Here is a 12,404-nt window from a genome sequence, read left to right as displayed (position 1 = left end):
CTTTTTGCCTGCCCTGCCCTCCTGGACTAGTTGTTTCAACTCAGCAGCCACCTGTGCTTCAGGGCACCGCCTTATCACAAAGCTCAGATTAGGCCAGACTTGCCTATTGTGGATCTCTGAGATCAACCAGGGCTTTGTGGTCTGGTGGGTCTGGTTCCAGAGGTGATTTGTGCTTTTTTGGGGGGAGGAGGGGTGCTGCAGGTAGGTGAGGGAGGGGCCCACATCCTAGAGCTCAGTCTTGGAGGCAGAGCAAGGGCCTCACCCTACAGGCAGACTGGGGATGGGCTTCTTGGCAGTGAGAGCGGTTTGGGTTGAGGCCTAGGGTTTCAGAACCCCAGTGCTCTTGAACAGTTCTTCCAACCAGAGCAGGAAGATGGGAGTGGGGGCCTGTGCAAAGAGAGGCCTGAGAAGTAGACAGAGACCCTTTGGTCTCCTGTGGCCTGTATCCCCAGTGCCTCTTGTTTGGTTTACTAGTGGCAGATCTCCCTTCTTCCCTTCTGGGTGACTCATTGTCTCACTTCACATAAACATTTAAGCGTTGGGGCCCAATGTGATAATACAGCCAGTAGGGCTTTGCAGGAAGCTGACCCAGGTTCCATTTCCTGCCTCTCAGGTGCTCTTCCAAGTATCGCCAGGAGTGATTCCTAAGTGCAGAGTCAGGAGTAGGCTTTGAACACTGTCAGGTGTGGTTTACACATACCCCCAAATAAAAAAGAAAACATTTCCATGTATATCTGAGCCTGTTTCATCTCTGCTCAAAAAACTTGAGTGATGGGGGCCGAAGAGATAGCATGGAGGTAGAGCCATTTGCCTTGCACGCAGCCGATCCAGGATGGATGGTGGTTCAAATCCCAGCATCCCATATGGTCCCTCATGCCTGCCAGGAGCGATTTCTGAGTGCAGAGCCTGGAGTAAACCCCCTGAGCTCTGCCAGGTGTGACCCAAAAAGAAAAACGAAACCCCGGGGCCGGGTAGGTGGTGCTGGAGGTAAGGTGTCTGCCTTGCAAGCGCTAGCCAAGGAAGGACCGCGGTTCGATCCCCCGGCGTCCCATATGGTCCCCCCAAGCCAGGGGCGATTTCTGAGCACATAGCCAGGAGTAACCCCTGAGCATCAAACGGGTGTGTCCCAAAAACCAAAAAAAAAAAAAAACGAAACCCCAAAATCAGTGTCAGGGTCCTCTGAGGTCCTCCACTCCTTGCTGCTCTTCCCTCCTTCCTCTCTCCCTTCTGGACCCCCCACCCCCATCTCCAACCATTTCCCTGACTTTTTGTCCACTGCACTTGCTTCACCTGTGCCTCCCTCTGCTCCTCAAGCAGTGTGTCCTCATGCTTCCCTTCCTGGTTACTTCAGTGCCTTCTGCTCTTCAGAGAGGCCCTTCCGTTGCCACATAAAATGAGATGATGCCTTTTAGTTGCTTTAAAAATGGGACTCACGGGCCCGGAGAGATAGCACAGCGGCGTTTGCCTTGCAAGCAGCCGATCCAGGACCAAAGGTGGTTGGTTCGAATCCCAGTGTCCCTTATGGTCCCCGGTGCCTGCCAGGAGCTATTTCTGAGCAGACAGCCAGGAGTAACCCCTGAGCACCGCTGTGTGTGGCCCAAAAACCAAAAAAAAAAAAAAAAATGGGACTCACAGCTGGGGTTGGAAAGAGCATGGAAGTAAGGCATTTGCCTTTCATGCAGAAGGACGGTGGTTCGAATCCCGGCATCCCATATGATCCCCCGTGCCTGCCAGGGGCAGTTTCTGAGTGTAGAGCCAGGAGTAACCACTGAGCGCTGCCGGGTGTGACCCAAAAACCAAAAACAAAACAAAACAAAAATTGGGACTCAGGGGGCCTGAGAGATAGCGTGGAGGTTTGAATCCCGGCATCCAATATGGTCCCCTGAGCCTGCCAGGAGCGATTTCTGTGTGCAGAGCCAGGAGTAAGTAATCCCTGAGTACTGCCGGGTGTGACCCAAAAAATAAACAAACAAAAAAATGAGACTCACTTGGGGACACAGTGGCCAACCTAGGATGGACCCAGCTTCAGTTCCTGGTTTCCCATATGGTCCCCTCAGCCTGCCTGCCAGGAGCAATTTCTGAGCACAGAACCAGGAGTAACCCTAGAGCACTGCTGGATGTGGCCCCCAAACAAAAAAGGACTTGCTCTTTTAGGGTGATGCTTCCAAGAAGTGCTCAGGAGATTAAGGGTCCCCACCAGCAATTTTTGTCTATCAGTGCAAAGACTGAGGATGTGGGCTGCTCAGCCCTTCAGTGCTGGGGGTGCCAGGGCCACCCTACAAGTGTGCTCGAGGATTACACCTGGTATCACACAAGGAGCTATGTAGTGCTGGAAATTGAAACAGGGTTTAATCCCTAGCATCTCATGTGATCCCCTGAGCTCTTGTCAGGAGCAAGCCCTGAGCACAACTGGGTATGGCCCCCAAATCGAAACAAAACAAATAAACTACCGTATTTTCCAGTGTATAAGATGACTTTTGAAACAAAAAAAAGTCAACCGAAAATCGGGGGGTTATACGCTGCATATATCTCAAAAAATGTTTCAATATGCCGCTAAACAAAACAAAACAAAAAATCAGGCCGCAAAGTTTCCAAGTCTCTTTCTTGGAGGCTCCTAAACAGTACTCAGGAGATCTGGGGGCCACTTCTGGCAAAACCCAGCTAACCTTGTTGGTGGTTCAGTGCTAGGGTCCGAGGATGGGGTGTTGTTTGGTTCATGTAGTGGGGAAGATTAATTGATGCCACCAGGGAATTGCCAGAAAAGGTGCCTATGATAAGGGACCAATAAGGGCAAGGCTGCTCGACCGCTTCTCTAACTCAGCCAATCCAAGCAGGCTTTTTATGCATGCAAATTAGATAATGTTCTGGACCCGAATCTACACTGTAAAAAGCCTGCTCAGATTGGCCAGAGTCAGAGAGGAAGTCTATTACAGTATAACATTAGAACCTTTGCTTGTTGTGATTGGCTCACTGTGGTACACACAGTTGCAGCACAGGAACATTCTGTCTGATACAGTGAATATAGGCCTAAACCTATGTTTTAACTGCAAAATTAGGGGGTTGTCTTATACGCCCAATCGTTTTATATGCCGGAAAATACGGTAATTGTCATATGTGTCATCTTATATCCAACCATGTGTGTAAAAAACATGAGGCCCCAAAAGCAGGATTTGTTGCATTTGCCTACATAGGAAACTGCTAAATGTTTGGAAAATACCTGTGGATTAGATTCTTGGCTGAAAGTGGACAAACAGTATCTGAAATCATCAATAAGTGTGTTTTTTTGTTGTTGTTGAAATGTTTGCATTTGCTGTTTATTTTTCCTCACCTCGTATTTAGAGACCTTTAAGACTTATAAAGTTGAGGGCCCGGAGAGATAGCACAGCAGCGTTTGCCTTGTAAGCAGCCAACCCAGGACCTAAGGTAGTTGGTTCGAATCCCGGTGTCCCATATGGTCCCCTGTGCCTGCCAGGAGCTATTTCTGAGCAGACAGCCAGGAGTAACCTGAGCAATGCTGGGTGTGACCCAAAAAACAAAAAACAAAACAAAACAAAAAAAAAAAGACTTATAAAGTTGAAAGGACAGTTCTGTGACTGCCACATAACCTCCACTCACATCCCCAAACTTTCAACATTCTTGTATTATTCGTGAGAGTGTGTGTAAGAGAGAATGTTAGTATGTGTGTGCCTGAGTTTGTGATAATGTGTGAGTGTATAGGTGAGTATATGGGAGTGCATATGTCAATGAACACACACACATGTGTGTGTGTGTGTGTGTATACACACCATGAAACTCAGCTGAAATCTGATTCTTTGCATTTAGAATTTAGAGAGGTGAGCACGGAGCCGTCAGGCAGCAGGAACTGGGCCATGGCCTCTGAACTGGACTTCTCACCTCCCGAGGTGCCCGAGCCCACTTTTCTGGAGAACTTGCTGCGTTATGGCCTCTTCCTGGGAGCCATCTTCCAACTCATCTGTGTGCTGGCCATCATCGTGCCCCTGCCCAAGTGCCATGAGGTGGTGAGTCTGTCCCTGTGTCCCTCTGGGGACACAGCCACAAAGCCATGGACAACAAGGACCATATCGATTCCACAGCACCCAATCGTGCTGTGCTTAGATGTGTGAAGCAGGTTTCTTCACTGCCTGCTGCATGTGAGCTCTACTGAAAGATGGTGGCTCCCTTTATAGACAGGAGATAGACATGTTCCTGTTTCCCAAGAATGAGGGAGTGCTGTGAGGATACCTGATCAAACCTGGCTGGGACTGGCCTTCCCCTTCCCTAGGGAGAGGAGCCGCATGTGTCAGGACCCAAGGAAGAATTGAGGAAGTGGCTAGTTCAAGGTCCTGGGTGACAGTGATGGCCAGGGATTGGACAGGGCCCAGAGGACTCTGGGTAAGAGAAACTTGATGAAATGGGCTGCTTCCTGTCTCTGACTCCCAACTTTCTTCTTTCACATTCCCTGCCCTCATCCTTTCTCTCATGACATTCATTTATTGGAGAAAGTAGATCATTATTGCATATGATACTCATATGGATCCTTTGGCTGGTTGCTTCTCACTTGATTTTAGCCAAAAGGCTGAGAAGCGATGGCTGGTTGCTTCTCTATTTTGTTATTGAACATGTGTTCTGATCTTACCATCTAGAGCAGTGATGGCTAACCTTTTTGAGCCCGAGTGCCCAAACTGCCACACAATGCCCGGTCCTCCCAATGGCCAGTCTGGCCCTGTTGCCAGGTGAGCTGCAAAGCAGACACCAGCATACTCGCCTCCCGCCGCCGCACCGCATATCTTAATTGCGGACCCCTTCCTTAGTGCCAGTTGCAAGGCCTTCATGTGCCACTGCTGGCACTTGTGCCATAGGTTTGCCATCAAGGATCTAGAGACTGGGTTATGGTCAGGTCAGAGGATGAGAACAACTTTGTTCATATATGCATTTCTTGCTGCATATTATTAACTGGTATATAGTTCCTCATTGTCACCCATGTGGAGAACCTGGGGTGAATGGGTGGATTCAGCCGGTAGTTAGCTGATCCCTACATTTATAGACACTCCTCCACAATTTGTCACCTAAATAATTTTAGCATTCACTGACTATCTTGCTTAGATCCATTCTATCCAGCATTTATTTTTATTTTTATTTTATTTTATTTATTTTGGAGGGGTGCACACCAGTGATGCTCAGGGATACTCTTGGCTCTGCACTCAGGAATTACTCCTGTCGGTGCTCAGGGGAACCATATGGGATGCTGGAAATTGAACCTTGGTTAACCACATACAAGCAAGCATCTACCCACTGTGCTATCACTCTGGCCCCTAGCATTTTTAAAAATATTTTTATTTGGGGGATTGTTTTAGGATACCCCCAGAGGTGCTCAGGGGCTATTCTTGACTCTGTGCTCATAAGTGATCCCTGGCAGTGCTCCATGGACATATATGGTGCCAGGGTTTGAACAGGGGTAGGCCAGGCAAAGAAGTGACTTAACTCCTATATTGTCCATACTCTTTTCCTGGAGGGGAAGGGGGGACTGAACTCAGTAATGCTCAGAAGTGGCCCCTGGTGGTACTCAGGGGACTGTATGTGGTGCTTTGGATTTGAGCCGAGTTGGTGGAACAAAAGACAAGTACCTTAACCCCTGTACTCTTTCAGTGAAGAAATATTTTTCTTTGCTTATATGACTATTCTAAAATGCTGTTCATACTGAGAGGCAGAGTAAATACTTAGTTCTTTCCCTCTGTTTGTAACTTTTCTTTTTTTTTTTTAATTTTTTTGGGGGGTCACACCAGGCAGTGCTCAGGGGTTACTCCTGGCTCCACGCTCAGAAATTGCTCCTGGCAGGCTCAGGGGACCATATGGGATACCGGGATTTGAACCACATCTTTCTTCGCTGTGCTATCTCTCCCGCCCGTTTGTTACTTTTCAAAGTAATAGGTTAAGCTTCATCTACAGACTTTACCAATGTATTTTTGAAACTACTTTAATGGCATTTCTTTTCTTTTTAATTGCATTTTTTTTTGGGGGGGGGGTTTGGGGCCACACCTGGTAATGCCCAGGGGTTACTCCTGGCTATGAGCTCAGAAGTTGCTCCTGGCTTGGGGGACCATATGGGACGCTGGGGGATATAACCGCAGTCCGTCCTAGGCTAGCGCTGGCAAGGCAGACACCTTACCTTTAGTGCCAACACGCAGGCCCCTTTAATGGCATTTCAATTAAAACTTTAAGTTTAATTTAAGTTTTAATTACTTTTTATTTTATTTATTTATTTATTTATTTATTTATTTATTGTTTTTTGGGTCACACCCAGCAGCGCTCAGGGGTTACTCCTAGCTCTACGATCAGAAATCGCTCCTGGCAGGCTCGGGGGACCATATGGGATGCCGGATTCGAACCAGTGACCTTCTGCATGAAAGGCAAATGCCTTACTTCCATACTATCTCTCTGGACCCTATTTTATTTATTTATTTTGGTTTTTGGGTCACACCTGGCGACACTTAGGGGTTACTCCTGGCTCTCTGCTCAGAATTGCTCCTGGCAGGCACAGGGGACCATATGGATGCCAGGATTTGAACTACCGTTGGTCCTGGGTCTGCCGATTGCAAGGCAAGCCCTACCGCTGCACTATCTCTCTGGCCCTTTACTTATTTTTTTAAATGCTTATATGGCCTCAAAGGATGCTCTCTCAGGTGATGTGATGTGTTGTCTTGCAGGGAATTGCATTAGAGACTTACTGTCCAGAGTTTCTGCTGGGGACAGGCTAACATAAGTTCCCTCTGACGAATGTGGGCAGATTTCTAGACTCTCAAAAGGAAAGCAGGTGTAGGGGCCAGAGCAATAACATAGTGGGTAGGGTGTTTATTTTGTACGTGGCTGGTCCCCAGCATTCCATACCGAATCCCAAACCTGCCAGGAGCGATTTCTGAGCACAGAGCCAGGAGTAATCCCTGAGGGCTGCTGGGTGTAACCCAAAAACAAAACAAACAAACAAACAAAAAAAGGCAAGCGGGTGTTAACACAAGTCATATTATTTGCACAAATAATTTAGGCACGGTGAAATATTCTTACCAGTCCTCGGGACTTGTGGGAACTATCCAAAATCCAGTGTCCTGATGCCATTCAAAAGCCAGCGGGGTTTTTTTGTTTTTGTTTTTTGGACCACACCTGGCTATGCTCAGGACGCAGGGATCACTCCTAGAAAGGCTGAAGGGACCGACCATATGGAATGCCAGGGATCAAACAAGGTTGGCTGCATTCTTGGCGTAAATGCCTTATCCACTGTACTGTGTCTCCAGGTCTCCGGATCAGAAGCAATCGTTTTTTTTTTTTTTTTTTTTTTTTTTTTGGGTCACACCCGACAGTGCTCAGGGGTTACTCCTGGCTCTATGCTCAGAAATTGCTCCTGGCAGGCACAGGGGACCATATGGGATGCCGGGATTCAAACCGCTGTCCTTCTGCATGAAAGGCAAACACCTTACCTCCATGCTATCTTTACAGCCACAGAAGCAATCTTTTGCAGGAATAGCTTAGAAAGCTATATATTCAGAAAACCTACAGCATTTCTATTATTTCTATTATTTTTTTGGCCACACCCGGTGATGCTCGGGGGTTACTCCTGGCTATGCTCTCAGAAATTGCTCCTGGCTTGGGGAACCATATGGGACGCCGGGGGATCTAACTGAGGTCCATACTAAGTCAGACACATGCAAAGTGAATGCCCTACCTCTGTACCATCGCTCTGGCCCCAAATTTAATTATAATTTGAAATAACTGGACTGGAGAGCTAGTATAGGGGTGAGGCACGTATCTTACATGCAGTTGACCCCAGTTCAGTTCTTGCCACTACATTTGCTTCCCTGATTACAGAGCCAGGAATAGCCTGAGCTCCACTAGACTTGACACAAACCCAGTCTTCCATAATAAATTTACCATGAAATTCAGTAAAATGTGAAATTTCTTTATGGAGGGGCTAAAGAGGTAGTTTAGAGGAGCCCTGGATTTGATCCCCATATCACATGGTGTCCAAGCACTGCTGGACACCTTCCCCACAAAACAATAAAAAATAAACAGAAGCAAAGTCATCTGTGTTCTGGTGGGAGTGTGCTTTTATGATGAAAAGAATTACAAAGTTCAGGACTTTGACCAGACTCTTTACTGAGATGTATTCTTTTTTGTTTGTTTGTTTCATTTTTGTGGGTCACACCCAACTGGCTCTGCACTTGTGCCCTACTCACTGTACAGTTTCTCTTGCCCATTGGGACATTTTCTGAGGCCAAATAAGAACCACAAAAAACATTTTTGGAGGGGAGTTTTGGGAATACAGAAGGTTGGACCTCACCGGGGGTGCTCAGGTGTTGCTTCCAGTCTCCCGTGTGAAAGGCATGTGCTCTAGCTCTCAGTCTTCTCCTAGCCCTGTTTCAGTTTTACACATTATTTGTTTTTGTTTAATTAAAAATTTATCGGGCCCGGAGAGATAGCACAGCAGTGTTTGCCTTGCAAGCAGCCGATCCAGGACCAAAGGTGGTTGGTTCGAATCCCGGTATCCCATATGGTCCCCCGTGCCTGCCAGAAGCTATTTCTGAGCAGACAGCCAGGAGTAACCCCTGAGCACTGCCGGGTATGACCCAAAACCAAAAAAAAAAAAAAATTTTATCTAAAGAGCTTATATATGAAACTATTTTTTCTGGGGCCAGAGAGATAGCATGGAGGTAGTGTGTTTGCCTTGCATATGCAGAAGGACGGTGGTTTGAATCCCGGCATCCTGTATGGTCCCTAGAGCCTGCCAGGAGCAATTTCTGAGCATAGAGCCAGGAGTAACCCCTGAGCACTCCCAGGTGTGACCCAAAAACAAACAAAATAACTTTTTTTCTAAGATAAAACTGCATAATAAAATTGGACCATTAGTTTCCTATAATCTCTGAGCCTCCACATTATTCTCTTCCTCCCATTTTGTTTGTTTGTTTGTTTTTTGGGGGTCACACCCGGCTGAGCTCAGGGGTTCCTCCTGGCTCTATGCTCAGAAATCGCGCCTGGCAGGCTCGGGGGACCATATGGGATGCCGGGATTCGAACCACCGTCCTTCTGCATGAAAGGCAAACGCCTTACCTCCATGCTATCTCTCCGGCCCTCCACTCTTCCTCCCTTTTTTTTTTTTTTCGGTGTTTGGGCCACACCTGGCGGTGCTCAGGGGTTACTCCTGGCTGTCTGCTCAGAAATAGCTCCTGGCAGGCACGGGGGACCATATGGGACACCGGGATTCGAACCAACCACCTTTGGTTCTGGATCGGCTGCTTGCAAGGCAAACACCGCTGTGCTATCTCTCCGGGCCCAGAGTGATTTCCTGACACAGAGCCAGGTAAAGCACAGCACTTTCTGATGTGACCTAACCCTCCCCCTCCCCAGCCAATAATAACATAATATATATAATCACATCTCATTTTATTTTGTATATGTTTATTTGATACTACCCAGGAATAACTCTAGGAGGAAGATGGGAGCCCTATGAGGTGCCAAGGATTGAACCCTGGTTGGCTGTGTGCAAGACAAGCAACCTTTCCACTGTATTGTCTTTCTAGCCCCCAAATACCTCATTTAAAAAAAATCTTTATTATTAAGGGCCTGAGAGATATAGCACAATGGTAGGGCATTTGCCTTGCACACAGCCGATCCAGGATAGACGATGGTTTGAATCCCGGCATCCCACATGGTCTGTGCCTGCCAGGAGCGATTTCTGAGTGCAGAGCCAGGAGTAACCCCTGAGTGCTGCCGGTATGACCCCCACGCCCACATTTTTGTTATTTTTATTATAACATCATGATTTACAAAGTTGTTCATAATATAGTTTTCTCAGGCTTCAAATGTTCAAACACCAATCCCACTACTAATGTGACCTTCCACTTCACCAGTGTTCCCAGTTCCCTGCCCACCACCCTGGACTGCCCCCTTGCAGGCACAAATAAAATTTACTTCATATAGTTTGTTACAAAACAAAGGCCAATAGAATTATTAAGACTTATGGTCTGGACCTGGAGAGATAGCACAGCGGCGTTTGCCTTGCAAGCCGCTGATCCAGGACCAAAGGTGATTGGTTCAAATCCCGGTGTCCCATATGGTCCCCCGTGCCTGCCAGGAGCTATTTCTGAGCAGACAGCCAGGAGTGACCCCTGAGCACTGCCGGGTGTGGCCCAAAAACAAAAAAAAAAAAAAAAAAAAAAAAAAAAGACTTATGGTCTAAGCATCAATTGATAATAATTATTATATCTCTTAATGGATAACACCTTGTTTTTGGGCCTTTAGAGATAGCACAGCAGTAAGGTGTTTGCCTTGCATGCAGAAGTACGTTGGTTCGAATCCCGGCATCCCATATGGTCCCCCGAGCCTGCCAGGAGCGATTTCTGAGTGTAGAACCAGGAATAACCCCTGAGCACTGGCGGGTGTGACCCAAAAAACAAAAACAAACAAACAAAAAAAATCTCATTTTAATTCCTGCAATTTAGGGAACTGACAGTTCATACAAATAAATTTTCTTCATAAACGTAACATACTGTTTTAGTTTTTGTTCTTGTAAAGCTTTTTTTTTTTTTTTTTTGTAAGTTTGTTTGTTTTTTTTTTTTTTTTGGGCCACACCCAGTAACGCTCAGGGGTTACTCCTGGCTATGTGCTCAGAAGTTGCTCCTGGCTTGGGGGACCATATGGGACACCGGGGGATCGAACCGCGGTCCGTCCAAGGTTAGCGTAGGCAAGGCAGGCACCTTACCTTTAGCGCCACCGCCCGGCCCCTCTTGTAAAGCTTTTTAATGAATCAGCAAAAAATACAGTACTGGGGCTGGAGTGATAGTACAACGGGTAAGGTGCCTTACATGTGACCCACGTAGGTTCGATATTCAGCATCCCATATAGTACCCCAAGCACTGCCAGGAGTGATTCCTGAATGCAGAACCAGGAGTAACCCCTGAGTGCTACCAAGTTTGGTCCAAACAAACAAACAAACAAAAAACAGTACTATTATGTCGCTAATTTGGTCCAGCAAATGGCCCCTGGTTATATAGGACTGGTACTGCCAGCTTTCCTGTGTACCACTATAAGGCAGCTTTCTCCATTAACAAGTTTCCTAAGAAAGTGGAAACTCCATCTTTGGCACACAAGCCATCTAGAGACACAGGTTGCTTAGATTCACTTGAAGGTTGTCCCTAGCTGAAACTGGGATTTGGAATTGGGAGGGTCATGTTAACAACATGAGGCCAGGAAGCCTGTGGGAGTGGGGAACTCTGGGAACCCCAGGCTTCCCAAGGGCAGGAAGTGGTATCTGGAGGCGGAGGGTGGCTGGAGGAGAGAAAAGTGATGGAGAATCAAGCCCTAAGGACAGCCTCGCTCTCTGCCGGTTGGCTTCTTAGGGCAAAATTGTTTCTCCTGCTTGTCCTATAGAAACGATGTTTATCAGTGACTTTTTGGGTTAGAAGACAATAATTTTGGCTCCAGATGATGGAAAAGCCTTTGAAAAGCTAAAGGAATGTCTTTACTGTTGTTCCAATAAGCTGATTGCTTTGCAACTAGTGTGTAACTTTAAGACTTCAGTCCTTAGCGATCATCTGAAAGCTCTTTGGGGGGTAATCAGAGGACACATTCAAATACTTCCCATCCTCCCCTTCCTCTCTGTAGCCGGAGTGGGAATCAGTTCAGAAAATGAAGCTCCCAAGTCCCTGGAATCCTCAGCCAAATGAGCACATTTTTCTCACTGACACCTCATTAAACCAAGACCTGAGAAAACAAATGTTTATGTGGATTTGGCTGAGGCCCGGGTCACACTTAATCTAATCATTTTTGTAGCCTGAATTATAAAATAAACAAGAAGGGGGTCCTGAATCTATGTCCTGTGAGTCCCTGCTGCCAGAGGGGCTCTATCTCTCAGGGGTTTGATTGATCATGTGGCAGATGTGGTGCGAGTGTCCTGGGGTAGCTCCTGGTCAAAGGTGTCTGTGTGGGCAAGAGGCTTGCGAGGGGCAGTGCCACCAGCCCTTCCTGGAGAGGCTCTTCTGTGCTTCCCTGGGGATAGTCAGCGACCTGAGCTGCCCCACCTGACAGAACCCTCAGAGCAGAGTTGCCCAGAGCATCATCCCCTGGTGATTCGGTTGTGCAGCCTCTTGCTCTTGGACATGTCCCTGAAGCACAGGCCAATGTTGGGCGGCAGGAGGGCTCTTGTTCTCCAGGGTTTAAGGCAGGAGGAATTTTAGCCAGCATCCAGGTGGCAGATGAAGAGCCAGCCAGTTGTGACTGGAGAGCTGGAAGTTATTTCATTCACTTAGTGCTGTATCTTGGAACCCAATTTCAGGTTACTGAGCCTGTCAAGGAAAATGGCCGTTCAGGACATGCCCGTCCTGCTTGAAGTGACTTATGTGCAGTGTAGATAGTTCACT

At 47.2% G+C, this 12,404-nt stretch overlaps 1 protein-coding gene across 1 annotated transcript in view; it reads left to right on the top strand.

Moving 5' to 3' along the window:
• The window catches only part of MANBAL (mannosidase beta like), a 36,405-nt gene that overhangs the window by 14,449 nt on the left and 9,552 nt on the right, over positions 1-12,404 (top strand). Inside the window, exon 2 of the mRNA XM_049779437.1 lies at positions 3,823-4,019. Coding sequence (XP_049635394.1) covers positions 3,870-4,019 — 150 coding nt within the window. The 5' untranslated portion in view covers positions 3,823-3,869. The remainder of the gene's footprint in view (positions 1-3,822; positions 4,020-12,404) is intronic.

This window comes from Suncus etruscus, chromosome 9 (assembly GCF_024139225.1).
Source record: "Suncus etruscus isolate mSunEtr1 chromosome 9, mSunEtr1.pri.cur, whole genome shotgun sequence".
NCBI classification, from domain to species: domain Eukaryota; kingdom Metazoa; phylum Chordata; class Mammalia; order Eulipotyphla; family Soricidae; genus Suncus; species Suncus etruscus.
Note: the sequence above shows the minus strand (reverse complement) of the source record. Positions and strands in the feature narration are given on the sequence as shown.